General features: G+C 48.6%; 5 protein-coding genes across 13 annotated transcripts in view; 2 read left to right on the forward strand and 3 right to left on the reverse strand.

The window, feature by feature from the left end:
- NPR2 (natriuretic peptide receptor 2) overlaps positions 1-10302 on the forward strand; it is a 50310-nt gene extending 40008 nt beyond the window's left edge. For 4 of the 7 annotated variants that reach the window (XM_074395036.1, XM_074395035.1, XM_074395033.1 and 1 more), the window contains exons 5-24: positions 753-866; positions 1160-1295; positions 1531-1625; positions 1851-1983; positions 2191-2275; positions 2735-2855; positions 3018-3092; positions 3298-3375; positions 3608-3712; positions 3837-3908; positions 5951-6110; positions 6271-6426; positions 6502-6670; positions 6829-6975; positions 7459-7582; positions 7767-7835; positions 9099-9273; positions 9345-9443; positions 9716-9807; positions 9938-10301. In XM_074395036.1, the coding sequence (XP_074251137.1) occupies positions 753-866; positions 1160-1295; positions 1531-1625; positions 1851-1983; positions 2191-2275; positions 2735-2855; positions 3018-3092; positions 3298-3375; positions 3608-3712; positions 3837-3908; positions 5951-6110; positions 6271-6426; positions 6502-6670; positions 6829-6975; positions 7459-7582; positions 7767-7835; positions 9099-9273; positions 9345-9443; positions 9716-9807; positions 9938-10003 (2271 nt within the window). In that variant the 3' untranslated portion in view covers positions 10004-10301. Of the gene's footprint in view, positions 1-752; positions 867-1159; positions 1296-1530; positions 1626-1850; positions 1988-2190; positions 2276-2734; positions 2856-3017; positions 3093-3297; positions 3376-3607; positions 3713-3836; positions 3909-5950; positions 6111-6270; positions 6427-6501; positions 6671-6828; positions 6976-7458; positions 7583-7766; positions 7836-9098; positions 9274-9344; positions 9444-9715; positions 9808-9937 lie in introns of all 7 variants that reach the window. The other 3 variants (XM_003943789.4, XM_074395032.1, XM_010331665.3) reach the window with 3 other exon arrangements.
- Positions 10303-10371: 69 nt separating this feature from the next.
- Positions 10372-13445, reverse strand: SPAG8 (sperm associated antigen 8). 2 transcript variants are annotated; one of them, XM_010331668.3, is made up of 7 exons: positions 12694-13445; positions 11730-12591; positions 11431-11605; positions 11193-11238; positions 10996-11110; positions 10802-10864; positions 10372-10687 (listed from the first exon to the last, which is right to left on the reverse strand). In XM_010331668.3, exons 1-7 carry the CDS (start codon positions 12729-12731, stop codon positions 10493-10495), a joined length of 1494 nt encoding a protein of 497 aa, XP_010329970.2. In that variant the 5' UTR covers positions 12732-13445; the 3' UTR covers positions 10372-10492. The 2 variants fall into 2 exon arrangements, with proteins under 2 accessions (XP_010329970.2, XP_010329971.2); XM_010331669.3 differs by having other exon boundaries at positions 10605-10687; positions 10784-10864.
- A 102-nt stretch (positions 13446-13547) lies between these two features.
- HINT2 (histidine triad nucleotide binding protein 2) lies at positions 13548-15690 on the reverse strand. The gene is made up of 5 exons (XM_003943787.4): positions 15526-15690; positions 14230-14370; positions 14031-14135; positions 13853-13925; positions 13548-13733 (listed from the first exon to the last, which is right to left on the reverse strand). Exons 1-5 carry the CDS (start codon positions 15604-15606, stop codon positions 13642-13644), a joined length of 492 nt encoding a protein of 163 aa, XP_003943836.2. The 5' UTR covers positions 15607-15690; the 3' UTR covers positions 13548-13641.
- Positions 15691-16043: 353 nt separating this feature from the next.
- Positions 16044-26047, reverse strand: FAM221B (family with sequence similarity 221 member B). The gene is made up of 7 exons (XM_003943788.3): positions 25394-26047; positions 25090-25233; positions 20287-20397; positions 19894-20091; positions 19586-19705; positions 19172-19205; positions 16044-16182 (listed from the first exon to the last, which is right to left on the reverse strand). The coding sequence occupies exons 1-7, from the start codon at positions 25989-25991 to the stop codon at positions 16044-16046; spliced, it is 1344 nt and encodes a 447-aa protein (XP_003943837.2). The 5' UTR covers positions 25992-26047.
- The window catches only part of TMEM8B (transmembrane protein 8B), a 96952-nt gene continuing 86598 nt past the window's right edge, over positions 17568-27921 (forward strand). Inside the window, exon 1 of one of the 2 annotated variants that reach the window (XM_074395038.1) lies at positions 17568-17667. The gene's annotated coding sequence lies outside the window, so the exon portion shown is untranslated. The remainder of the gene's footprint in view (positions 17668-27921) is intronic. The other variant, XM_010331672.3, reaches the window with a different exon arrangement.

The raw sequence follows: 27921 nt of genomic DNA on the forward strand, positions 1-27921 counted from the left end.
GTGAGATGTGTGCATGGCTGAGAACATGTGTCATTTGCTTACCTGTGAAATGTGTGTGGGCATGTGACTGTGTGTTTCCCTGTGACACGTCTGTTACTCAGTAACAGGACAGTGCCGTTTATGGTACGTGTTCCACACATGTTAAATGGATGAGCGCATAGCTTTTCACAGGTGGAATCACTGTCTCAAAGTATTTCCTTCAGTTATCATAGGGCCTGAAATCTCTTATATTTACTGGGCAGAGACACTGTGTTCAAGTGGCCCAAATGACAATGTCAGCATTTTATTGATGAAATTAACAGTGATTAACATCTCAGAGAGGAGCTGTTGGTGGGTGTTGTCCTTGGTCATGAGCAGATACCCAGAAAGCATGGGACAGAGGAGCCGTGTGAGCTGGGGTGGCCTGGTGGGAACCTAGGTGCTCTGGAAGATGATGGCCTGGGCTTTGAGGGTAGGGTTGACTATTACTTGCCAGTTTCCACCTTTTCAGAAGCAGCCCTATCTACTTTTCAGGAGGAGTGCCATTCCCTCTCCCCAGATGTATCAAACACAACACACACACACACACACACACACACACACACACACACACACACACACACACACGTTAGTAGCCCTTTCAAAGCCTTCAGATTCACCTGTGTCTATTTTATATTGTGTTTATTTTACCAAGTTTCCCTTTCCTGCATCTTGTCTTCCCCTAATGCCCATCTTGAATCCTGTTCACTTTTCCCCATATGCTGCTGGTACAGACTGTATTGGTGATCACATACCGAGAACCCGCAAATCCTGAGTATCAGGAATTCCAGAATCGTCTGCTGATAAGAGCCCGGGAAGACTTTGGTGTGGAGCTGGCCCCTTCCCTGGTAAGTAGATCCCTCCCTTCCTGAGAGTCAGGCCAGGCTTTGAGGAAGGGCTTCTCTCCCCAACTCAGCATCAAATCCTGGCTGTGGAGCAAGCCCAGCTTTGGGGGGTGTTCGCTTCCGTTCAGGATTTTTCTTTCTGCCCTAGGGAATAGTTAGGAAGGGGTGGCACTTGAGGAATGAAAGGAGGGAAGAAAGCAAACCAGAAGAGAGAAGAGGTAGAAGGGAGACCCCAGAGAGTGGGGAAGGGGCCTTGTAGGACATTTGGAGAGTACTGCTGAAGTTGCCACCCCCAGATGAACCTCATTGCTGGCTGCTTCTATGATGGGATCCTACTATATGCTGAAGTCCTGAACGAGACAATACAGGAAGGAGGCACCCGGGAAGATGGACTTCGAATTGTGGAGAAGATGCAGGGACGAAGATACCATGGTAATGAAGAGGGGTTGATGGGGGTCTGAGGGCTGATGTAAGGTTCAGGAATAGAGTGGGCTGAAGAGGAAACAGATGCCAGGCTCAGCACAGCTTTAGTGGGGGTTAGTGAATGTGGCAGAGGTGTCCATACCTCAAGATTGGAGAGGGGCAGACTCAGGGAGCCATAGGCACAACGGAGTGGGAAAGGAGCCAGGGTAGACCTCGAAGTAAGGGGCACCTTTTTCTATTGTAGGTGTAACTGGACTGGTTGTCATGGACAAGAACAATGACCGGGAGACTGACTTTGTCCTGTGGGCCATGGGAGACCTGGATTCTGGGGACTTTCAGGTGATGGGGGAGGAGGCAGGGAAGAGAGTGTGGCCCTGCAAAATCCAGCTTTCAAGGGTTCAGTGGTGGCAGAACCAAAAGTACTAGAGGAGAGACTTGTTTTCTCTGCTGGCATTGCATCCTGGCTGGGTGGTAGGCTGGGGAGAAAAGCAGCAAAACAGCTGGGGTCTAGGGAGGAGGCTGTTGGGAGCAGGCCTGTAGGCCCAGCTTTTTGCTTCCTCACAGCCTGCAGCCCACTACTCAGGAGCTGAGAAGCAGATTTGGTGGACGGGACGGCCTATTCCCTGGGTGAAGGGGGCTCCTCCCTCGGACAATCCCCCATGTGCCTTTGACTTGGACGACCCATCCTGTGATAAAAGTGGGTGTGTGCAGGGACTGGGAGCAGCCTTCCTCCCTTTGCTTTCCATTGTGGCTTCCACCCCCCTCTTTGCTGTGCTTTTACCTTTATGTCTGTATCCCTCCTTCCTCATTTCGTCCTACTCCCAAGGAATCTGTCTGTGCACCCCACTCCTCATTCTGACTAGTCCACACACAGTCTTCCTCAGGGTCTCTATCTCCCCTTCAGCTCCACTTTCAACTCTGGCAATTGTGGCTCTGGGCACCGGAATCACCTTCATCATGTTTGGTGTTTCCAGCTTCCTAATTTTTCGGTGAGTTCTGGGCTTCCCACTGACCTGCTCCCTATCCCCATTGCCACACAGCCTCTGGCTGAAGCCAAGTGGTCCCTGTAACGTGGGATAGGGTAGCAGGTTTCTTAATTTGGTGGTTGTCTCTTAGATCCAATAGCATCTTCCTCTCTAGCCTTTCTCTTTAGTTGTCTTTTAGCCTAGGTGTTTGTTTCACTTTTGGTTCTAGACTAGTGTTTTTGAGTGGGGTTAAGATCAAAGGCCACTGGCCTTCTTTTAGGAAAGAACTTTCACCCCCAACCTCTGTCTTTATTAGTGAGCATAGGGCATGTGTCAGATATACCGCCTTATCCTCCAGCTCTGTCTCTCAGGTGTAACAATTGCAACTTCAGGAGCTGCAGGGAAGCTCCTGTAACCCTGCTGTTGGCTTAGGGGGTGGCAGTTTTGGGCTTGCCAGTCAACTGAGGTGTGCAGTCCTTACAGAAAGCTGATGCTGGAGAAGGAGCTGGCTAGCATGTTGTGGCGCATTCGCTGGGAAGAACTGCAGTTTGGCAACTCGGAGCGTTACCATAAAGGTGCAGGCAGTCGCCTCACACTGTCGCTGGTGAGCCCTTGTCTCAGCTGTCCCTCTGCCTCCCTCTGAGTTCCTGTCCCTTCTTACCCTGGACCTCTCCCAGCACATTGGCCTGTAATGATAGCCCCTGCACTACCACCATCATCTAATGTTCCTTTCATCCTTCCGCCTCCATGTTGCCCTTGGCCCCAGCGGGGATCCAGTTACGGCTCGCTCATGACAGCCCATGGGAAATACCAGATCTTTGCCAACACCGGTCACTTCAAGGTGAACAGTCATCTGCTTGTTCTGGTCCCCACCATTTCATCCGGTCTCATCCCCATCTGCCACCTCTGCCCCTGAACCTCTGCCCCTCATACCCTTCTCTCTGTGCCCAGCTGAGCTCCTGGATGCTTCCACTGCTCTGTAGCATTTCCTTGCACCCAGAACTTCTGATATTCAATTTCCTTTCCCCTTTCACTCCCACCATCAGGGAAATGTTGTCGCCATCAAACATGTTAATAAGAAGCGCATTGAGCTGACCCGGCAGGTTCTGTTTGAACTCAAACATGTATGTAACAGGGGATGGTTTGAGGGTGAGGGGTAAACAGGGATGGGGAAGAGGAGTGGGGAAAACTATGAAATAGCAAAATTAGCTAGATGGGCAAGGGGTTTATTTATGATTTTTAAATTGTAGATACAACTAAGAGAAAGGTTCTTTTATGTAGTGATAGATTTCTGTGTCTAATTTTTAACTCTGAATTTTCTTATCCTTCCCATTGTTTTTTTTTTTTTTCTGCCAGATGAGAGATGTTCAGTTCAATCATCTCACTCGCTTCATTGGCGCCTGCATAGACCCTCCCAACATTTGCATTGTCACTGAATACTGTCCTCGTGGGAGTTTACAGGTGAGGGATAGGTGTAGGAGATTATGGCAGGGGTGGGGAGGATAGACCCAAAGTTATACTGACTCTATGCCGGGTGATAGCTAGTGGGACTAGGACAGACAATCTATTCCATGTCACTTACCAGGATATTCTAGAAAATGACAGCATCAACTTGGACTGGATGTTCCGTTATTCACTCATTAATGACCTTGTTAAGGTGAGTCTTCCCCACTCCTTAAAAGTTCATCCACTTTAAATCACTTCCATCATTCTTTGATTATGGTTTTTCTCCTTCTAGTCCTTTGAAAGTCCTGTTCTCTCATCTCCCCTTATTAGCATGGTTGGGTAATAATGGGTAAACAAGGGGTCTGGGGCATGTAACTGGGGGAATGAGTTTTACCTGCCACAGCGAGTCTTGTGCCTGTAGAGAGTTTCTGGTTTTCTGTCTTAGATATCTCAGGTCTCTTTCCATCATCTCTTTACCTCCAAGAGCTCATGAGTGGGGTCTCTGAACATATTTATCTCCTGCTTTTCCTTTCATTATTTTACTCTCTGACCAATATCTGGCATGTCTGCCCTTTTGTTCAGTAAAGTGAAATTTAAAAAAGGAACATTTACTAGTAGAACTAAGAGAAACCAAAGAAGAATGCACTAAAAACCTTTGGTACTCTTTAGTTCTACTAGGTTTCAGCTATTTTAGATGACTCAGAGGCCCATGGATTTGTGGAGCATAAAATAGAATCTTGCATGAGTTGAATAGGTTTTCTGAAATAAGTCTGTAGCCAGTAAGCATCCCAATGGGTCACCCTACACTGTATCTATAACTAGCTTTAGCTTTCTGCTAAATTCTTATGACGTTATTTAAAGGTATATTTTTGTGTGTGAAAAATTGCTATCAAATGAGAGATAAAATATTAGGTAAAGCCAATGTCGTGCTCCACTAGAGGTGTGATGATAAATATAAGAAAAACACGACTCTTGAGAGAACAGTGATTTTGGTGGAAAAGTTATTTACAACAAAGCCAGAAGCCTAATCCTGTGATTTTGAAAGGCATCCTTTGTACAGTTTCCACACAGGTAAATTCACAGCTTCGGAGATTCCCAAAAGTTTTGTGACACCAAAAGAAAAAAAAGAGTTCACAGAGACTGGAGTTATTAATTAAGTCTAGAGCTAAACATTTAGGCAGAAATGTTTTTTTGTTAGCATATTGAACCATGTATCCTCTTTTTGTCTCACTTGAACTGACTTGGATGGCTCCTAGGGTTTCATTTTTGGGGAGCATCATTAAGACCTTTTTGTTTTTGTTTTTTTTTTTTCTATGACAGGGTCTTACTCTGTCACCCAGGCTGGAGTGCAGTGGCTAGATCCCTGCTCACTGCAGCCTTGACCTCCTGGGCTCAGGTGGTTCTCCCACCTCAGCCTCCTAAGTAGCTGGGACGACAGTGTGTGCTGCCATGTCCGGCTCATCTTCGTATTTTTGGTAGAGATGGGGTTTCACCATGTTGCCCAAGCTGGTCTTGAACTGCTGGGCTCAAATAATCTGCCCGCCTTGGCCTCCCAAAGTGTTGGGATTACAGGCATGAGCCACCAAGCCCAGGCTTTAAGACCGTCTTTCAGCCTCTTGGAGGCAAAGGTTCTTCCATCCCCACGGGGCCAGCAATTTTAGGATTCTGCACTGGCTTAGCAGATTTTGTCCATTTTCCATGTTTTTCTGATTTATGATTTTCTGCACTTTCTCTCTGATCCAGTATTCCCTCTAGTAGATCTTATTCCTCCTCTACTCAGACTTGCCCACCTACACATGGTTATGCATTCAAGTTTACAACTGGTCTTCCTTGTATCCAGCTACTCTTGATACCTGGGTCTCAAGCCATGTCTTCGTAATTAGTAGCCAGGTATCTGAGGCCACCATGGTGTCATATCATTTTAGTGTTCACCCAAGTTCTGTTCCCTTCACTAATCAGAAGATTGACTGCCTTTTCCAGGGTAGTCATTAGTAGCTCCACTTATCCCTCTTTTTAAGCGTCTTCCGTCCCTGGTGGTTGGGTCCCTGTGTGCTGCTTATGATACCAGGAAGGTATGACTCTTCTGTTCTGCCTGTTTCCTTGGTTAGAAACTGTAAAGGATGACTTCCAAAATCAGCTTATTATTTTTGTGTACCCAAGATCTGTAGACAGCTAGCCAGTGCCCATCTTATGTAGAGAGGGCATTCTAAGCCAGATATGATCCAGTCCCATGACTTGATCTGTACCCTGCAGGGCATGGCCTTTCTCCACAACAGCATTATTTCATCGCATGGGAGTCTCAAGTCCTCCAACTGTGTGGTGGACAGTCGTTTTGTGCTCAAAATCACAGACTATGGCTTGGCCAGCTTCCGATCAACTGCTGAACCTGATGACAGCCATGCACTCTATGCCAGTGAGGCCCACCCCCACAACCCACTTTTCATATTGCTCCTCCTTCCACCTAGGGAGGGTGGGAGAGGGAGGTGGAGTAACAGTAATATAGGGATGAGCCCAGGTAGGCTTGGGGGGTACCCCATTTTGGGGGACCTGGCCAGCCTGTTTCCTCTTTTCAGAGAAGCTGTGGACTGCCCCAGAACTGCTCAATGGGAACCCCTTGCCAACCACAGGCATGCAGAAGGCTGACGTCTATAGCTTTGGGATCATCCTGCAAGAGATAGCACTTCGCAGTGGTCCTTTCTACTTGGAGGGCCTGGACCTCGGCCCCAAAGGTAAGAGTCAATCCACTACCCACAGCTTCTTCCTGGGGGACTCTGTTCTTCATCCAAACCTTTGATCATCCTCAGAGATTGTCCAGAAGGTACGAAATGGTCAGCGGCCATATTTCCGGCCAAGCATTGACCGGACCCAATTAAATGAAGAGCTAGTTTTGCTGATGGAGCGATGTTGGGCTCAGGACCCAGCTGAGCGACCAGACTTTGGACAGATTAAGGGATTCATTCGACGCTTTAACAAGTGAGAGGGCATTATGGGGCAGGGTCTTCCCAGGGATAGAAGCCTCGTTTGTCCTAGTGCATGAAGTGGGGCAGGTAGGAACAGAGGGTGGGTTGGATAGGAAGTCCTGGAAGTCTTCAGAATCTTACAGCAAGTGCCATATCCTGGCCTTCCCCTAGGGAGGGTGGCACCAGCATACTGGACAACCTCCTGCTGCGCATGGAACAGTATGCCAATAACCTGGAGAAGCTGGTGGAGGAACGCACACAGGCCTATCTGGAGGAAAAACGCAAGGCTGAGGCTCTGCTCTACCAAATTCTACCCCAGTGAGACTTTGTCCTTCTTTCTAAAATTTCCTTTGGGATTCTTCTCTGTTGGGCTCTGCCTCTTCAGGTGCCTGAGAACTTGCCTCCCAACCCTCAGAACCCTGCTGGCCATGGGAGCCCCCTGGCTATATATATATTTGCTGTCATTCTGTCTGCACATCAGCTGTGCCGCCTTCTTCCTGGCTTCCCATCCCTTCTTCTTAAGACACTGCTCTACCATGCCCTTGCTTCAGCAAGTGTATACAAAACAGTCCCAACTTGAGACAGCTCCCATGCACAGGGGTCCCCTCAAAACCCCCCGCCACTTGTGCACCTTACCTTGCATTAGACTGTAATGTCTTCCCAGCCACTTTCCTCCCTCGTACCTGCAAAGCCCAGCTTTCTTCTTACAGCTCATCTCTGCTGCAGCCACATACCCCTTCCCTCTCTCCCTCTCCTACTCTCTTGGCTAAGTTTGGCTCACACAGCACCCTTGCTTCCTAGTTCAGTGGCAGAGCAGTTAAAACGGGGAGAGACTGTACAGGCTGAGGCCTTTGACAGTGTTACCATCTACTTCAGTGACATTGTTGGCTTCACAGCATTGTCAGCAGAGAGCACCCCCATGCAGGTGAGAGCCATAGGTGAGAGGTGTCGGGGTGAGGTGGGGTGGGTAGGGACCTGGGGGAGCCTCACTGATAATAGGGAAGATGAGTTTGTCCTAGAGTTCCCACCTCTTGTGATGGCTCATGGGTTAAGAATTCTTAGAGAGTTGGGCTCAAGTCTCAGGGCCTCTGCTTTTCCATCCCTCTTAGGTAGTGACACTTCTTAATGACCTGTATACCTGCTTTGATGCCATAATTGACAACTTTGATGTCTACAAGGTGAGAGCTGGGGCTGCCCTTCAATAGAAGGCCCTTCAATAGAGACCCCTTTGAAACCCAGTCTCCCTGAACCCCAAATACCTTACCCACTCCATGATCAGTTTCTCCTCCAGGGTCCCCAGCATTCTTGTGCTGGAGTGTACTTTGTAGACAGATGTAGCTCCAGCACCATAATTGTATACTCCAGTTGAATTTCTTATGAATCTTTTGGCTTCCCTAATCAGAACCATCATGAGATGTAGCTCCTATCCTCCTGGGGTATAAACAGGCTATCCAGCATTTCTCTCCAGTCTTCTCCAAACATGGAAGAATCACACAGGATGTGGGGACAGACTGATTTAGTGGGGTGAGGGAAAATATATTTTAAAAAGTAAAGCCTTTGGTTCATTGACTTGGATTTATTGCCCTTGGGAGTAAAAATCATCTGGATTTGAATATTGACTTGTTGCTAACTGTAGCCTTAGGTAAGTAATAGATCTCTCTGCAACTCATTTGTTTTATCTGTAAGACAGGAATAATAGATATGTTGTATGGAAGGTGCCTAACATTGTTTGGCACGTGGCAGATAATAAATATCCATTCCTGTCCCTTCCCTTTCAGCTTACTCTACCATTTCTGTTGTTTCTGTGACAAAGAACTCCCAGAAACCCTTTATCCAGATTTATCAATTGTTTATATTTCCCTCATTTGCTTTATTTAAAAAAATCTATTTTCTGAACCATTTGAAAGTAAGTTTCAGACATACAACTACTTTAACCCTAAATACTTAGTGTGTATTCCCTAAAAACTTCACTGTGTATTTCTTGAAAACAATGGCATTCATTCTCTTACATAGCTTTGGTACAACTACCAGAATCAAATACCTGCTTTTCTCCAGTTTGGGCTCTCTGGTCCATTTCATTGGGCCTGCTTCACCTCCTCACCAGCCTCTGTCCTCTTGAGTTTAGCCTGTTCTCTTGCTTCTCATTTACTGATGGCAGAGCCTATTTGTCCATTTTCTGCTGCAGACAGGGTGTTCATTCATTCAGCAAACGTTTGCTGAGTGTTCACCAGGGGCTGGATGGAGAAAGAGGACTTAAAGATTCCCTTGACATCTCCTCTCCCCTGGACTCTCGGGACCAGGACACTTATTTTCTAGTCAATATTCTGGCCCCCAGGATGTCAGGATGATTCATGATGGTGTCCAGCTTGTCTCCCTCTACTCTTCTCCATCCCCATGGATACAAATAGAGGTGATGACCTTTTAATCCCCCTCTCAATCAGGTGGAGACGATTGGGGATGCTTACATGGTGGTATCTGGCCTCCCAGGCCGAAATGGTCAACGCCATGCACCAGAAATTGCTCGTATGGCCCTAGCATTGCTAGATGCAGTTTCTTCCTTCCGCATCCGCCACCGACCCCATGACCAGCTGAGGCTACGCATAGGGGTACATACTGGTAAGGCTGACTCTCACTCCAGCCCTAGTCTCCACTTTTTCCAGGCTCTTCCAACCTCTTTCTCCTCATAGGGCCAGTCTGTGCTGGGGTCGTCGGCCTGAAGATGCCCCGTTATTGTCTTTTTGGAGACACAGTGAACACTGCTTCTCGAATGGAGTCTAATGGTCAAGGTAAGATGTTAGCCCTCAACCCCACTGTTGGCCTCAATTTATCTTGCCCTTTTCTTCTTTTCATAGTTCCTCCAATCTCTTAATCTGAGAGACCACAGTTCCTTACTGTCGCATCCTTGGGTGTATTTTGGTTCTAGTAGATATGCATTGGGAGGTCTGGGAGCTTCCCAGGGATGGTTGGTTGGGTACAGTGCTATACAGTATTACCAATTCTTCGATTGCCTTTTCTTTGATTTCTCTTTCCACTCTCCTCCCCATCCTACTCACCCCAGCACTGAAGATCCATGTCTCCTCTACCACCAAGGATGCCCTAGATGAGCTAGGATGCTTCCAGCTAGAGCTTCGGGGGGATGTGGAAATGAAGGTGATGGCATGCCACAGGGATGGGCATGGAAAGGGAGGGTGACAGTGACTATGGGAATGATGAGGAAAGAGAGGGAGATAAAGGGACTAACATTGAAGCATCTGAATCATGTCCACTCTCCCACTTCCAGGGAAAAGGAAAGATGCGAACATACTGGCTCTTAGGAGAGCGGAAAGGACCTCCTGGACTCCTGTAAACCCCCATTCTTCCCAAGTCAGACAATCTCCTGCTGCTGGTACCTGGGTGGGCAGTGGCCACCATGTCTCCACACACCATAAATGGACATTTTCATATGCAATGGAAAACAGGCACAAAAACCCTACCTTATATGAAACTTGTAGCCCTCTGCAGCTCAGCCCTGTACATATACCTTTCCCTTTCTGGCTTGGTCCCCTTCCTTCCTACTTTCTGTAAATATCTGTATCTAAACCAGAATATTTTGGTCAAATATAAAACAACAATAAAAAAGTTCTGATGTCATAGTGTGGGATGAGGCGATCCCAAGGAAAGGTTATGGGGTATGCACACAGTGACTCACAGAATCACTAAATTAGCAGTCTCGGGATCAGAGAGAATGCTTTATGTAAAGCCTCTTCAAGTACAGTGAGAATTAACTTCCTCCCGACCTCTCTAGTGCAGACAGAAATAGATTCATATTCCATATCCCACTTCCCGCCTCACCCCCTCAGACAGGAGTCGTTCTCCCCACTCCACCACCCAGTCTTCCTCCCTTACAGGCAAGGGAGGATATTTCTCCCAGTTGGTGGGGGTAATTCTCAGGTTCATAGGGCAAAGGTTGCCCCAGAGACAAGGGCACTGGTGTTGAGAAGCTGCAGTTCTTCCGGAATGGTGTGTCCAATGTCCTGATGTTACTGACACCCTGGAGGAGTGCCAGGATGAGGACAGATCCCGCTGTCCCCAAGCCAGAACAAAGCAACTCTACCCTACCTTTCCTGACCCACTCTGCCCCCAGTACCTAGTCACTCTAACACACCGGTAGCTGTGGTGCCCTCTGGATCCAGAAGGTCTCAGGCTGCTCCTGGCGGTAGTCGTGAGGCTGTGAGGGAGAGTACTGAGTAACTCCTGGCCTTCACTCCTCTCTCTCAACTTCTGGGCCTGGTACTTGGCCACAGCCGGTCAGAGCCCAGCTATGCAAGTGGCAGGAGGTGGGGGGGGGTTGGTTCTCACCTTTGTTGGGGCAGGAGGCCCTGCTTTTGCCAGCTGCATTCGGTAGTCATGGTGTGTCACAGATTCAACCTCAAAGAGCTTCCTTGTGGGTTCCTGTTCTGCCTTCACCTCTTTACTGTATTTCCCTAAGGGGTGTCAAGGCCATCCTCACCCAATTTTTCTCCCCCCTCCCTCTTCCCCTTTACCCAATCTCTCACCAGATCTGATGGTGCAGGAGCATCTCCAGCATGGCTTCACGCTTCCCTGTGAGGGGGCATTGGGTGGGGTCTGGTTAAAAAGCAGGCCCAGAAGAAACTAGCTTGAGAAAAGGAAGAAAAACCTTGGGGTTCTGCCTTTATATCCATTGGACAATCCATAGCCCCACCAGAAATTCCTTCCTCTTTTTCTCTCTGACTAATGGACTCATTCCGGCCCACTCTCTCTCATGTTTCATACCTCGAAGTGGCCAATAGATGTTTTCTGGGGGCTGGTATGAGTCTTTCTGGGTGGTACTGGAGGGCATGGGTGACTTTGGTTGCATGGTCAGCAGTCCCTGGTGTCCGTGTCGGAAGAAAAAACTCTCAGAGCCATCCTGCATGCTTGGGACTTGATCCAGGTGGTTGGTGGCTCTCTGTGAATCCCAAGTTGAATGACTATAATATCCTTTCTGGTACCCACCGTCATATAAACCACTGCCTCCCTTAAGAACCTGAGGGCAGCCTTCAAGAAAAGTGAGCAGGCCAAAACTTTAATACCTCTTCCTCCCAGTTGTAGAGGAGGCACTGGCCCCGTGGCAATGTTTCATAGAGATCCGTAGGCTTCCCTTTAACATCTGGGGGTTTCCGTATTCCTCGGGCACCTGGTTCTAAGACTTGCAAAAATTCCCAAGATGGTTGTTTCTGGGGCTTCCAAGGGCAGTGCTGACTCCAGGAGGTATCACTAGAGACCAGATCTGCCATCAGGTTTCTGAACGCTGGAGGAGTGCAGGGGCTGAGCTCAGAGTCAGGGCCAGTGCCTGGACCAGGTCCAGATGCAGGACCAGGATGAGAGCCAGAGCCAGCAAGAGAGCCAGAGCCAGGACCAGGACCAGAGCCAGGACCAGGACCAGAGCCAGGGACAGAGCCAGAGCCAGGACCAGAGCCAGAGCCAGGGACAGAGCCACAGCCAGGACCAGAGCCAGAGCCAGAGCCAGAGCCATGGTCAGCACCTGAGCTAGAGCTAAGAACAGGGTCAGAGCTAGAGCCTGGAACAAGGCCAGGGTTAGAATTATAGTCAGTTGTAGTACAAGGGTCCTGAGCAATACAGGAAACATGGACGGGCTCAAAGCCAAGACTCCCATGGGCTATATTGTGGGTAAAGCTGGGTCCCGCACAGGGCTCCCCAAGAAGGCTAGGGTCAGAGGAGGGCTCCATGAACTCAGAATAGGGCGCTGGGGTCTTTGTAGGTAACGCAGCTGCTTTGGCGGTGGTGATGGCTGCAGTAGCTGCAGCAGCTGATGCAGCCGCTGCAGCTGCTGCAGTTGCGGCTGCCAGGGCCGACTTAGGACTGTCATCTGAAGAAGGTAACGGTTCCAAAGTGGACCCCAGTCCTTCGGAGCTGGGCTGTATGTCTAAAGCTCTGAAAGAAAGCAAACATGACAAGGCTGTTAAAAGCGCAGCAAAGGAAGTCCGCTGACCTTCCTTGTCTCCTTACGCCTGCAGCCAGAGCTGCGACTCTCACCGCGATTGCGATTCCTCCGTAGACTCGTTGGTCTCCATCTTCGGACTCCAGCTACCGGGTTGCTATAGAGACAGCAAACAACTCCTGGAGTCTGCGCAGAAGTAGAGTTGGGCGGACTTGGAGGTGGGGGTGGAGGCAGGTCCTCTGCGGGGCGGAAGTCTTCAGCCCGGTGCTGTCCAGGAGGTCCTCTTTCCGGTCCCGACAGCATTCCGCCTCAGCCGGGCTTTTAGGGTTCCGCTGGCCTAAGACCTCGCCCTCCACGCCGCAGCAGTCTTTGCGGTTTTCTAAGGTGATGCTTTATGGAGATATGTTGGAGACAGGCACAGGGCTGTGGCATTAGGTAACAGCCTACTTGGTGTTTGCAGGGGCAACAGTAGCTTCCCCTTAGCTTGCTTAGTTCATTCTCAAAAGCGAGTGGGGTCTTTAACAAATGTTAGGATGAAAATACACAAACCAGCTTGAGCAAATGGTGAGACATGGAATAGTGAAAAGGCAGCCGCTTTTGTTTGGGTGTGATTACTTCTCCTCTAATAAAAGACCCTCATATTGACCACCCTCCTCCTAAGCCCCTTTAGAATGTGGTTTGGCCTCTGAAGAAGGGCCAGGATTGAGCAAGTCTTAGATCTGGCTTTCGGTTTCTTCCTACTCATTTAGGCTCTTTCCTACTGTTACTTTTCTAGAAGTTTGACCTAGGGTGGACCACTTGTCAAGAAGACTCACATATCTGCAGGCAACTTTTATGGACCTCCTCAGTGTCTTCTGCTCAGACCAGTCAAGGGGCATCATAGCCGTGAATCAGTTTTCTTTCCCCTTTGTGGTATTAAATTTTATATATTTAAGACAGGAAAGCATAATTAAGGGAGAAGAGTTTTATTAGCATCACAAAGTCCCTTATTCCCTTTCCATCCAAGCATCCAGGGTCTGGGGTCCTTTGGTCAGTTGGCAGGTTCAACCTGGAGGCCACTGGAGCTGCCGGCCCCCAAGTACATGAATATGCAGGTGATACACAGATTGTGCACCCAGCTTCCCATCGTTGATCACTGAAATTGAGCTTGGGGTTAGGAGTCAGGATCATAGCAGAGGTCAAAGAATGAAGATCATACTGAGGAGTAGGAATGAGAATTCATGGGTGAGGAACCAAGGACCAAAAGTCACTCACCAAGTCGGTATCCATCTCCCAGGCCCTCAGCCTTTGCAATCTTCTTGGCCACAAGGAGTAGGTGTCCTAGAAGCTACAGGGAGAGTGGAGGGACATAGGTGGCTTTATTCATAGGAAGCAAGACCTCTAGCTGGGTCCAGGGCTCCTCCCAGTCAAACCCTGGCCCTGTTCTTCCCACCTGCTGGTCTTCTTCTTCAGCCTGGCTAATCCGAGGAATGGGCTTCTTGGGAATGACCAGGAAGTGCACAGGAGCCTGAGGGGCCACATCACGGAACACAAGACACTGGGAGCAGTGACAGGCCAGAGGCCACATTACTTCAACAGGCTGGATAGTATCTATAATATTCCTAAGGGGATGGGGCCTAAGGGCACCCCACCTGCTGATCCTCATAGAGAATGTCAGCTGGGAGGCTCCTGTCCAGGATCCGGGAGAAGATGGTTGGGGCTGCTCCCCCAGGAGTTGCCTGCTGGGCCTTGGCCACTTCATTCCCAACAGTCACACCTGCAGCTCCTCGGACCTGAAGGTGGATCAACCATATTCAAAGGAGAGAGTTGGCAACACCTCTCCCATGTACTCAGAGCTGGCAGAAGTTGGGCTCTGATAGTTGTTAACTTCATCCTAAGAACCTATTCATGGCTCCCACCCAGGAGAAAAGTTCCTGAATTTCAGAGCACCAGCAGCAAAGTGTAGGGCCAGATGGTGCTGGGCCTGGTAAGATGACAAGCAGTCTTACTACCCAGGATTCGGCAGTGCAATTGATTGCTGCTCACGTGTCTATGACATATAGCACTATTCAGGGAAAGGATCCAGAATGAGAGACTGGGGATTTTGGTCTCAGTTCCTATCTTACCATACCACTGAGTGACCTCAGATAAATCCCTTCTCAGCTTCTAATATAAAATAAAGGGTGGTTTTCATCATCTGTTATGGTGGCTTGAACCTCTTTCCACTCTCATCTTGTTAGTACATTTCCACTTATTTCTGTTACTTGTTTTCTGATCTTTAAGCCTTGTCACCTATTTTACTTAGGTTTTAATGCAGTTGCCCTGTTTGACACTAGTTGACCCCTCATCTGGGTGTCACATATGACTCTGTGGGTTTTAACTCTTGTCCCTTCAATGAGTGGAGGTAAGAGCTCAGCTAAGTGACCTCTGCTCCCCCAGCCCCAGGGGACTGCAGGTAGGGAAGTCCCAGTTTCCCAGGGATTCAGAGAAGGCTGAAGTCAAGGCATCACGCTGGAGGAGAATGGGACGGGATGAATTCTCTGAACCCGGAGCCGCTTCTGGCAAGTGGAGAAGAGAGGTTAACACTGGTGCTTATTAGGAGGCCAGAGGCCAGAGCAGGGCAGAGCACTGACTCCAAGAAGAAAAAGCTCATTTCCTGCAGGGGGCACCGGGCCAGCTGGGTTGCAGGCAGGGAGGCGAAAGAAGGCGGCAGCCGCTGCAGTGACCCTGTCCTGACCTCGGCGCCCCGGCCTGCGCAGGGCGGGGGTCATCGCTAGCTCGCTCTCTGGAGTCACCAGTCCGACCTCACCGCACAGGCCCGAAGCTTGTGCCTCTGAGGGGCAGACTGCGGTCACAGGCGGGAGCTCTGCGCGCCTTCGCGAGTCCCAGGCACCGGATGGCGTTAAGAGCCCGCAGGACTCCCTACTCGTCCCCGCGCCACTTCTCACCTGCGCCCCGCGTGCTCCCGCGGCCGCCACGGCTCTGCGCGCGGCGCGCAACCCAGCGACCAGCACCACGGCTGCCGCCATCTTCCCGGAGCCGCGGGAGACTCTCACGCTGGTCACCACTCCGCTCGGCTGCCGGCAGGGGGCGGGCAGTCGGGGAGCTGGGAAGCTGGGTAGCGGCGACCGGCGAGCCCTGCCACCCATTGGAGCGCACCTCTGGGCACAATTCACCCCATTGGCTCTGCGGCCACTTTGGAGGCGGGCTCTTTTTATCCCATTGGCTTCTTCTACCAAGGCCAGGACAATTTTCCATTCCATTGGCTTCGTCTTCCGGTCCTTGTGAACGTTCTTTTCCCATTGGATCCCCTAACTAGTTTCGCTGTTAGAGAAACTTCCACACCATTGGAAGGATTAAGAAGCCTAGAGGTGGGATTTTCTCCGAGTTGGATCTGATACAAAACACTGGGTTCTAGGTTGCGACTCCCGAGTGGGTGGGGCTTTTCGTTCTTGGCTTGTCCTCTTCAGGCCTGGTACCTATCGGTGCGCGGGGAGGAAGGGGGCGGGGCTCCGTCACCTGCTGCACAAATCGCTATTTTAGACCTTGTCACCGCTTTGGCGAGGAGGAGGGCGGGGCTCTGGGCCATCCGGCGCTTATTGGCTCTAAGAACCACACGGGGTGGGCCAAAGGTGGACGGGAAGGAGTTTGGCTTTTGTTGTTTTATTTTGTCTTTAACTGGCGGGGCTGATGCGCAGCATTTTTTCCACAAAGGCAGTTTCAGTCCCTTGAGCATTTCGCAGATTTTAATGTACTCATCTAAGGGAAATTATTTCTTAATTCTATGTTCTTGTTAACGCGTTCACTCCGTAGGTTAGAAATTCTGTAGTTTTTGCATTTCTTTTTTTCAGCAACCGGAGATAGGAGTGTCCTATCTTTGCCGCACAGCTATTAAAGTAAGCAAAGGAGTATGTATTCATTGTCCTTTTCTAATCAGAAAAGGTGTGTGATACGGTTAACTCGGTGCCGGGCGTTTTCCACGAGTCAGGTTTGCACTGCTGAAATATATGTAAGTATATATATATATATGTATGTATGTATTCTGGAATATATATACTGGAATATACATATATATGTTTCCGTCTCTACTAAATATATACACACACACACACACACACACACACATATATATATATGTATATATATATATATATATATAATTTTTTTTTTTTTTTGAGACCGAGTCTTGCTCTGTTGCCAGGCTGGAGTGCAGTGGTGCGATTTCGGCTCACTGCAACTTGTGCGTCCCGGGTTAAAGATTCTCCTGCTTCAGCCTCCCAAGTAGCTGGGACTACAGGTGCGCGCCACCACGCCCAGCCAATTTTTGTATTTTTTAGTAGAGACAGGTTTTCACCCTGTTGGCCAGGATGGTCTTGATCTCTTGACCTCGTGATCCACCCGCCACGGCCTCCCAAAGTGCTGGGATTACAGGCATGAGCCACCGCTCCCGGTCTGGAATAATATATTTTTGACATAAGAAACATGGGGTCACAAAATACTAATATTGACACTAGGAAAGTTTTAGTCTGACATCACATAGGACACGTTACTACTGTTTCTTCCGTTTTTCTTTTTTTAACACATGGCCTGATACATACAGGTGCTCAGTAATTGTTGAATGAATATTTGGTGTTTCCTGTCATTTTTTCATAATATGTAATAATATGTATTACATGATATTCACCTATGTGTACTACTTTTACATAGTCTATGTAAATATACTTTGCATTGGCTGCATATTATTTCCTTCAATGAGTTTATCATAGTAATTCTAACTCTACTGTTGACTATTAGTTGAATTAGTTTTAGGTGAATGGTTGTCATGGTGCATATAACCACTGTCCGGGAACTCTTTGCTTCTAAAGTTAGTACAATCTCTTTTGTATAGTTATATTATTGTTAAAAAGTCCTTTCTCCTCGAAAGGGCTGACATTTGATTCTGTGATTTTCCCCAGGGCTCCTAGGAGTCCAGATGGCCTCCCAACTGTGAGGAAGTATAGAATGGCCTCTTTTGTCCCCAGAGGTTGCAGTTCTCTGCAGTGCCTCTGGGACACTGGGAGACCCTGGAGTTGCCCTGGAGAAGGGAAAGGGTAAGTGGATCTGGGATCTAGGAAGAGGAAGTAAGCCAGTCTAGAGGGTACGTGGATACAAAGCACTTTGAAATTAGTTATTTCTTTGGTTCTCATAGAAAGCAGGCAACACAGAGGTTATTCCTGTTTTACAGATCCAGAAACTCAGCCTAAAGAGGGACAGTGACTTGCCTGGGGTCACTGAGCCCGTTAGTGTTCGAATCTCCTACTCCCAGAAGAATCTATGTACTTCCTAGTCACTTCCCACATTCACTGATTTTGATCCCTGGCCACAGTCTTCTCTACTCCAATCACTCGTCATCACCTATAGTTGCCCTCATCTGAAAGATGTTATGCTCTGCAGCCTCTGAGCAATGTCACCTGTACTTCAACCCTTGCCTCAGCGTCTGCTACTGGACCTCGTTACAGACTTCTCTTCCTTTGATTGCTCCATTTTCCCGTCTGTCATTTGCTTCCTGGCATCACTTTCTTTCCCTATTGGTACCGTATGCTCCTTTCACATCCTCATGCCTTCTTTTGCTTCATTTTCCTGATCATCCTCCCATCACCAACCCATTAAATATTTGGCTTCTCTGCTCCTCTAACTAGGTTCTCACTTCCAACTGTGCCTGAATCCTAAACTACCCACTGATCAGGTTTTTCTCCAGTTCCCTACATTAGCCTTCCCAAACCTTCCCTTTTCTTTTCTCCTGCTTCCTACCCACTCTTATCCCTCTACCCCTGGACCAATGGCTGGTCTTATCTCCCACTTCGCAGGGCATATAGAAGCCATCGAAGGGGAACTTCTACAGTTTCCTGTTCCCTGAAACTTCAGGAAGACTCCATCCTCTTCCTTCCTCTTGGCGATAGCAAGTGGTGTTTCTCCTGTTCAGAGCAAATCCCTTTACCTCTGTCTTGACCTCATCCCTTTCCTCCATCTCTGGGATCTTGTCCCACCAGGCATCTCTCCTCTCTCTTCTGGGTCCTTTCAGGTCCCTTTGTCCACTGGCCTCTCTCCTTTTTCCTTCCCACAAAAGTGCTTCCTTGACTCCACAACTCCCTCTGGATATTGTCTGACTTTTCTTTTGCACTTTTCACCCAAGCTTCTTTAAGAGACTCCTTGAAACTCACTGCTGTTTGACTCCTGCCTCCACTGTGCCAGTGTGAAACTGCACTGTCTGAAGTTCCCAAAGATCTTCTAATTACAAAACCCCATGGATGCTTTTCAGTCTTTATCTTATTGGTGCCCCGACTGTATCTAACATCACTTTTCACTGTATCCTTCTTGAGACTTTCTTCCTTCTTGGCTTCCTTGAAGCCACTCTCCTTCTGATATCAGAGCAGGCAGCTTGAATGTGGGTGTGATGGAGGCAGATAGCAGGATCCAGGCTCTCTACTGTGCCTAAGAAGTGTTCACTCTAAGTTATTAGGCAGTCTCTCCCTGGGCTGGGACCTGTCTGCCCCATATAGAGCCAAGTCAGGTTCCAGTGACTCCTCTTTTATTGCTGATCTGGGCCAGACTCACAAAGGCCTGTGCCAGTTGCTGACAGTGTCTGTCCCTGGAGGAGGGAAGAGCAGAGGTGAAAGGATCAGGTATGGGGGTCAGATGGGGGGCTAGGCTGGAAGGTGTGTGGGCCAGGGAGTCCCAGGGGACTAGGGTGGGAGCTGGGAAGGCCAGAGGGTCCCTGTATCTGCAGGGCCTCAAAGTCAGAGTTGCTGAGGATGGCTTCTCGGAGGACAGGCATTTCTGCAAAAGGTATATAGTCTGCTCCTGCGGGTGAAAACCAGTACAGATATGGGATGTGGGTAGGTGGGTGGCGGGGGGGGGGGCTGCGGGAATGCGCTAGTTCTAGAGGGGATGGTTGAGGATGGGAGACTTCCTGCCTGGCCTTCTGACTACAGACCCTGGAATGGCTCCCGTCTCAGGTTTCTGCCTCACCGTAAGGCCTCCCTCCTCGTTGCCGGGTCTTCTGAGTCTCAAAGAAAGTCTCATGTTCCTCCCAGCGCCGGTCACAGGCCGCACAGAGGAAATTAGACTCAAAACAGCTGCAGCAACAGCCTGGGGCAAAAGTGCAGCCAAGAAGAGTTTAGGAAATGGCGGCATTCACAGGAGCTGACCACATTTCTCATCTCTTCCTCACTGACCGCAGGCCCAAGGCTCTCATACCTGCTCCCCACCATTAGCCCCAGGCTGCATCCTATTCCCACCTGCCCCGCTCCCAATATGCCCCTTGCCCTAGAAGTTACCATGATGCCTGCAGGGATGGGGCCCACTGGCTGCATGTTCTTCGTGGCTATGTTTGCAGCGACATTGGGCCCTCCAGGCCTTGGGGTCAAAGGTGGCCCGTCTCTTGAGCCAGAACTCACCCACCTCTTCTGGGCGTGACGGAATAAAGCAGAACATGAGGCAGCGGCACTGGCTCACCTTGCAGGGCACCGATATGTCTGTGAGAATGGGGATGGGTGGTTCGAGTTAGACCAGTATCTGATAGAACCTTGCCTTGTCATGCCAATCCCCTCCTCCATTCCCCCCGCCCTGCTCCCTATGCACGCACACGTGCTTTCTCTCATACTTCCCAAGACGTGACAGAGTACAGTTATCCCTCCACACCTGAGAGGGGCTGGTCAGGTCTCCCCTACCTGAGATAATCCGGTGCTCTCTCAACAAGTGTCCACAAAAGCATCTGGACTCACTCCCAATCCGGAAACAGTCCCATAGGTAATGGGGGCAGCGCCAGCCAATGTAGAGACCTAGGTGTGCAGGATTAATAAGGAAAAGTAAGAAGAAAAAAAATCCTAAGCTCCCCGGAACTGGTCTGACCTATCCCTTGATGGGGGTGAGGGGTGGGGGGAACTTACCTCTCCCCACTCCCAGGTATCTTTACCTCCACCTGGAAGTCCTTGCCTCTACCCCTTAGACTTTCTTTTTCCTCAGGGTTTGCTCATTACCCCACTAGTGGCTTCAGTTCTCATTCTACCCAGGACCTACTCCATCTGTCAGCCTGCCAGAGATGACTCAAGAGAGTCTTCGGTTTCTGAGCAGGAAGATTATAGATGAAATTTTGTTTGAGGATCAACATGAATATCACTGAGTTCTCTGTAACCATAGGGATTCTCATCTCCTCTCCTCACTCCACTAAAGCCCTTTAGACACTTTGTTTACACTTAGGAAGCGTCTAAGGTGTAAAGACAATTCTGCTGAAATGTCACCTCCACCAAAAATGGTCTATTATAATGCATTGTATTGGGATAGGAATAGCACAAGGAGCTGCAGATGGTAAGAGGAGGGGCCCAGACAGACAGGAGAATTTACAGTGCATTATAATAGACCATTCCCTTGTATTCCCATTAGTCCATGAGTTCTTCAAGGAAGTTGTCTTTTCACCCATATCTCTCATCCTAGCACAGGGCCTGGCAAAGAATAGTTGCTGAGAGAACATAGATTGCCTGATTAAACAAATGAGCTAATTAAGAGGAAGAGAGAGCCAGTATTCAGGCATAATCCTGATGCTCCCCTAAGATGATTAAGGAGAGTGGCATCCTCTGGTCTTTGACTCTGGTCAGGGCCACAATTCACAATTCTGTGCCTCAGATTAAGTTTTCCTATCTTACCCATAGTCTGTCAGGATCTAAAGCCTGTCCAGATGTGGCTTTTGGCTTTGCTGCTTCTGTCTTGATGCTGATTGCCTGTAGTGCCAGTGCCCCCTTACACCAGGGAGGCTTTGTTGAGAGAGCAGGGTATAGGCAGTCACAATGGGGGGTGGGTGGGAGCCAGGATTCCACTAGGGGAGTTCTGAATTCTGTCTGGAGTAGCAGGATGCATTTAATAAGCAGGAGGTGAGGCCCATGGATCGAGGCCTGCTCTGAGGGCCCAGGGCGGGGGATGGGGGAGGAGTCAAGTCCAAGCACCAGGGTAGGAATCAGAACCCAGCATTCAGATGAAGACTGGAGTTTGAACAGGGAGACTGGCAACTATGCTTCAGATTCTATTACAAGTGTTAGTGCTCTTAAAGTGGGACAATTGGAAGGTGGCTGTGGATTCCAGTGGGACCCTCTGCTCTCTGTCCTGAATCCAGAATCCCTTCCTTTTGTGGGTGGACAAGGCCTGGCAGAGGGAGGAGACATTACCTGGGATACCATTTTGATTCTGTCTAACACAGTCCAGTTCCACAATCGCAATCATATTTGCATGATGACATCTCTTTACGCATAGTATGTATCCATAAAACACACGGGTGTCTTTACAGGAACAATGTCTCTAGCTTAGCCCTCTCTCCTGAGCTTCAGACCCATATAGCTAGCTGTCTACTAGACTCTTGCACCAGCATGTTTCATAAGCACTTCAAATCTTATACCCAATTATTCTCTCCAAACCTGGCTCTCATCTTTGTCCTCTGTTCATCCAACACATGCTTACCAAGCATCTACCCTTCTTCAGGCATTCAGTGAATGACACCATCATCCTATCACTTACTTACACTAAAAACTTAGGTGTCATTCCCAGCATTATTTTCCTCTCTCTTGTCCTATACATCCAGTGTTTCAATGGTCAGTTTTACCTTGTAAGCATTTCTTTCTTTTTTTTTTTTTTTTTAAGACAGAGTCTCACTCTGTTGCCCAGACTGGAGTGCAGTGGTGCAATCTTGGCTCAGGACAACCCCAATTCTCCTGCCTCAGCCTCCCCAAGTAGCTGGGATGACAGGTGCCTGCCACCACACCCAGCTAATTTTTTGTATTTTTAGTAGAGATGGGGTTTCACCATGTTAGCCAGGCTGGTCCTGAACTCTTGGCCTCAGGAAACCCAAGCACTAGTGTAGGAATCAGTGTAGCATAGGAATCAGGCTGCCTTGGCCTCCCAAAGTGCTGGGATTACAGGTGAGCCACCACATTCAGTCCGTTAGCATTTCTTGAACCTGTCCACTTCTCTCCACCTACAGCCATCTACTTCTTACCTGGATTATGACCAGTACCTCACAATGTATTCAGTGTCCTTTCCACACCTCCTCTCAGCCTCACAACTCCAGTCTTGTCTTTCTCTGGTCTATCTGATTGCCAGAGTGATCTTTCAGAAACACAAATCTGTTCATGTTATTGTCCTACTTAAAATCTTTTAGTGACTCTCAGTTGCCCTCGGGATATAATCCTAGCTTTTTAGTTTGGCACAGAAATGCCTGCACAATTCTGCCCTTCTGGAGCTGAGCTGGCTCTTCTCCCCAGCGCTCTATGCATCAGGCATAGCGCATTGCTATAGATTCCTGCCGTGCCTTACCCTGTCCTGTCTCATCTTACACTACTCTTTACTTGGCCACCTCTTCTTACTCATCTTACAGATATCAGCTGAGAAGTTATTCCTTCCAAGGCTTATTATTCCTCAAGCACTCCAGATAAGATGTCCCTTTTTTTATGCTCATGCAGCAGTGTGGGATAACCTTGATTATAGCAATTATTAGAGTGAATTATAATTGTCCCTTTACTTACTGGTATCTCTCATTAGAGTACAAAGTATTTTGTCTTTGAACCCCCACCAGCATTACCACTTCCATAACCAGCTCAATGCCTGGCACACAGTTAGTGCTCAATAAATGTTTGTCGAATGAATAAAAGCAAAGGTTACACTTGATATTTCTGTACATATCACATATACTGTTAAGGACTACCCAGGACTCAACATTCCCACTACTAGGAGGGGACTTCAAATATAATTGTTCAGGGTTGAATGACACAAATTTCTTTTTTTTTTTTGAGACGGAGTTTCGCTCTTGTTACCCAGGCTGGAGTGCAATGGCGCGATCTCGGCTCACCACAACCTCCACCTCCTGGGTTCAGGCAATTCTCCTGCCTCAGCCTCCTGAGTAGCTGGGATTATAGGCACGCGCCACCATGCCCAGCTAATTTTTTTGTATTTTTAGTAGAGACGGGGTTTCACCATGTTGACCAGGTTGGTCTTGATTTCTTGACCTCGTGATCCACCCGCCTCAGCCTTCCAAAGTGCTGGGATTACAGGCTTGAGCCACCGCGCCCGGCCACAAATTTCTTTATAAAACTTCCTGTTTAAACAGGAAGATGAAGGCATTCGATTTGAAGAAAAAAAAGAAATACTGTGGCCTTGAGGAGTGGGGAGTAGACAGGAGGTTCTGAGGAGGGGAATAAGATGACTGAACACATCCTGCTTTTTTTTTTTTTTTTTGGAGACATTCTGTCACCCAGGCTGGAATACACTGGCACAATCATGGCTCACTGCAGCTTTGACCTCCTGGGCTCAAGTAATCTGGCCACCTCAGCCTACTAAGTAGCTGGGGCTACAGGCATGCACCACCATGCCTGGATAATTTTATTTTATTTTAGTTTTGTAGAGATAGGGTCTCACTATCTTGTCCTGGCTGGTCTCTAACTCCTGGGCAATTAAATGATCCTCCTGCCTCAGCCTCCCAAAGTTTTGGGATTACGGATGTGAGCCACCTTGCCAGCCAGCATTTACAAGCAAATAAGAGTAACTGAATATGTTAATATAAGCAAACAAAGCTATTTCAATGCCTGAATTGAGACTAGGAAACAAATGAGATCACTATGACTTTCTTGGCTCAGTGGTGGTGCGGGGGTGGCGAGGCCGGAGTGTTGGAGGGTTCCTGTATAGGAAAGGGGAATGTAAATTTCATGGAGGAGGGATAAGCATTTAGAATTACCTGGTTATCTTTATATTTTAGGCCTTTCATTATAGCTGTACATCACAAAGGGAAAGGAAGTATGAGGGACCAAAATAAATTCAGAATTCAGTCTAGAAATACCAGAATTCTTATACCATGTCAGGGTGGCCTTCTTACTGAAGGTAGTCCCTATAGATACGAATTTCCATAACACAGGTAGACATGCTCACACACAGGATGGCATGTTTTTATAAGCTCATCTGTACATAGCATGCCACTAATAGGACTGCCAAGAGTACTATTTGTAGGCTGAGGCTGGGAAACAGCAGGGCCAGAGGACATGGCTCTCCCCTTTTATAAGGAAACTCAAAGCTTTTGGGTAGCCAGCATGGGCCTGGCATGCAGGGGTGACAGCCTTTTAGTGGAATTCCACCAGGGGGTCTAAGGTCTTTGTCATGTCAGAACAGCAAGTCTCCTGGGGACTGTCCAGGGTCCTGGGCCATCTCTGCTTTAGGGTCTGTGGGCTCTCTGGGCCCTATATCTGGGGTGGGCCCATGACCCTTCTGTTTTCAATAATGTTAGTTCAGCTACCTGTCTCTACCTGGGCTTTAGATGAATCTCCCCACTTCTTGTCTGCATCCACCCTTGTATTCCTTGGCCCACTTTCCTGCACCCTTTCCAGGCAGGTGGTATTGCCCTTTCCAAAAGGGGCAGCTATCTGTTGAATGTTCAGGTTCCCAGATCCTTTCGGATTAGAGGATGGCCTATCACAGGCCTCTGAAAGACCACATGGGCTCACCTGTCTGGATGGCATTCAGGGCTGCATCCTTCTCCCATTGGAAAAGATTGTTCACTTGAGCACCAAACTTCTCTTTGTGCATTGCCTTAGCCACTTCCACCAGCTCTGCCTGCTTAGCAGGGACCACTGGGTGGGCTGTGTAACCTAGGATGGGAGGGGCTGAGTAACCAGGAGGCCCAGGGGCCATGTCCAAGAGTAACCCAGTCTCCTCCTGGGGCGAGTCAAGGACAGTGAACAGTAATGAGAATAGGACAGGGGAGAGGACAGGAGCAATTACGGCTAACTCCTTTCTTCTTCTTCTTGCCCAGCTGGTGTCCAGGCTGGGCTGTGTGAGCAGTGCTGTCACTGGCATCTACCCCCTTTTCAGTCTCTCCTGCTTCTTCCTTCTGCTTTTCAGATGTGTCCATTTGGACCTGGGCTGAAGGGCCTGAAAGGGAGTGCTCTGGAAGGCTCTCAGATTCAGAGAGATGAGTCGACCTCCTTGTCCATGGGACCTCATTGGAAGAAGACTCAGAGGAGAGGTCTTCCTTCAAAGTATCAGAGGAAAGCAGAGAGACATAGTCTACTGATTGGGGAGGAAGAGTTAGGTGTTTCTTTGGCACCACTGAGATGGGACTATCCAATGAAGCCTCATATGTAGGGATCTCTGAAGGGGTCTCCGAGGTGGAAGGCTCCTGATGGGTTTCAGAGGAATGGGCCCCTAAAGGGGTCTGGGAAGGGGTTGGCACCAAAGGGGATTCAGAGATATGGGGCTCTAAGGGGGTCTCAGAGGTGGTAGGCTCCAAGAAGCCTTCAGAGATATGGTTCTCCTGTAAGTCCTCAGCAGACAGGCCCTTTGAAGAGGGGTGCTCCTCTGCATCCATGGTGGTATGAGGCTCTTCTGTGACCTCGTCTGCTTCCATCTAGTGGTAGAACAGGGTACAGGCTTCATTATATTAGAATTAGAGGGCCTGCAAGTCAGGGCAGAGCCCAGGTTTCACAGTACATTATGGAATTTGGATAAGGTTGTCAGGGCACCTGAGATATAAGAGGGAAACAACATAAGCTCTGGGTCTTAGAATGTGATCCAGGAGCTTCACCTATGTGTCCAGACCTCATATGGCATGCTGCTGTGGCTTGCTAGGGAGTTGAACTTAAAGATTGAAAGGCTGAAGTAGAATCCCATCAGTAGATGGTAGCAGAGAACCATGTCCCAGGAGGGAGTCTGAACATAGCCACTTGGCCAGTCCAAGAGCAGGGTCCTTGGCATATCGTAAAACCCTAGAGGTCAGACCATGGAGTTCTAGAGACTGGGAATACCAAGCCAAAGCTGGGGTTGGCTCCTGAGAGTGCAGAGGAATACTATGTCGCATAATGCAAGACCCTGCACGTAGCCTGGTTTTGTCTAGGCACCACACACATCCTCCTTCCTTGTTAATGTCATTCATATTCAAAGCTTCAACTACTTCCAGCTATGTGCCAAGGACTCCTAAATTCATACTTCTAGCTCAGACCTTTTTCAACCCCACCGTGTACTTCACACTCCTACCCACCTGCCTGCTGGCCTTTTCTTTCTTTCTTTCGTTTTTTTTTTTTTTTTTTTTTTTTTGGCAACTGAGTCTCACTCTGTTGCCCAGACTGGAGAGCAGTGGCGCAATCTCAGCTCACTGCAACCTCCACCTCCCAGGTTCAAGTGATTCTTCTGCCTCAACCTCCTGAGTAGCTGGAATTGCAAGTGTGTGCCACCACGCCTAGCTAATTTTTGTATTTTTAGTAGAGATGGGGTTTCACTATGTTGGTCAAGCTGGTCTCAAACTCCTGACCTCAGGTGATCTGGCCGCCTCAGCTTCCCAAAGTGCTGGGATTACAGGTGTGAGCCACTGCACTCGGCCCCTGCTGGTCATTTCTAACTGGGTGTTTCCACAGGCATCAAAACTGAACTTTGGGAATTATCCTAGTCTCTTTTTCCCTTAGACTCCATCTTCAAATAGGCACCAATGACTGTATTTCCTATCTTCTAAATATTCTCCAAATGCATTCTCTCCTCTCCCTTCCAATCTTATTCAAGTTTGCATCATCATTAGCCTTTGTGCAATAACTTTGCCCCTCTACTTCCATCCACAGCATTTTAATCCATTCACCCATTCTTTCATTCATTTATGTAATTTACACTTTTACAAAGAGCCTAATCTGATGCTTTTCCTAAGCTCTAGATTGAGTTGAGTCTAACAGAGACCAATTAACCAACAATGGCAATGCAAATAAAGTGATGTTGTGCTGGAGTGAGCATAGGATGCTGTTGGGAGGGGATATGCCTAATTTATCCTGCAAGGATGTAGTCCTCCTTCCTGACCCAATCAGGATCTTTCTAAAGTGCAAACCCATCACTGGCACTTTGCGGCTTATAAACATGCCATGACTCAGTCTAAGGGATTAAGTCTAAATTTCTTGGCCCTGGTATTCAAGGCCTGTCATCATTTTCAACACAGCCTGAGTATTCCTGCCTTAACTTTCCATGCTCCCTACTTTCCCCTCATGTTTCAGAGATACTAGATATATCACTCCTTAAACTCATCAGAGCCTTTTCAAAGGGAAAGTTTGGGAAGGGAAGTAGGGGGAGAGGTAGGATTATGGGGAGGAAAATGACCAGAGTCAGCTAGAGGGAAAAGGGACCTAAGAGTGGAGAACCAGAGGATGGAAGGTGAGGAAGGGGAAAGAGAAGGGAAGGAGGATTGGGTGGAGGAGGAGAGTAAGGATGAAAAGTGCAGAATGTGGGCCAGGCATGGTGGCTCATGCCTGTAATCCTAGTGCTTTGGGAGGCAAAGGCAGGTGGATTACTTGAGTTCAGGAGTT

The sequence above is a fragment of the Saimiri boliviensis genome, chromosome 2, assembly GCF_048565385.1.
Source record: "Saimiri boliviensis isolate mSaiBol1 chromosome 2, mSaiBol1.pri, whole genome shotgun sequence".
In the NCBI taxonomy this organism is placed as follows: Eukaryota; Metazoa; Chordata; class Mammalia; order Primates; family Cebidae; genus Saimiri; species Saimiri boliviensis.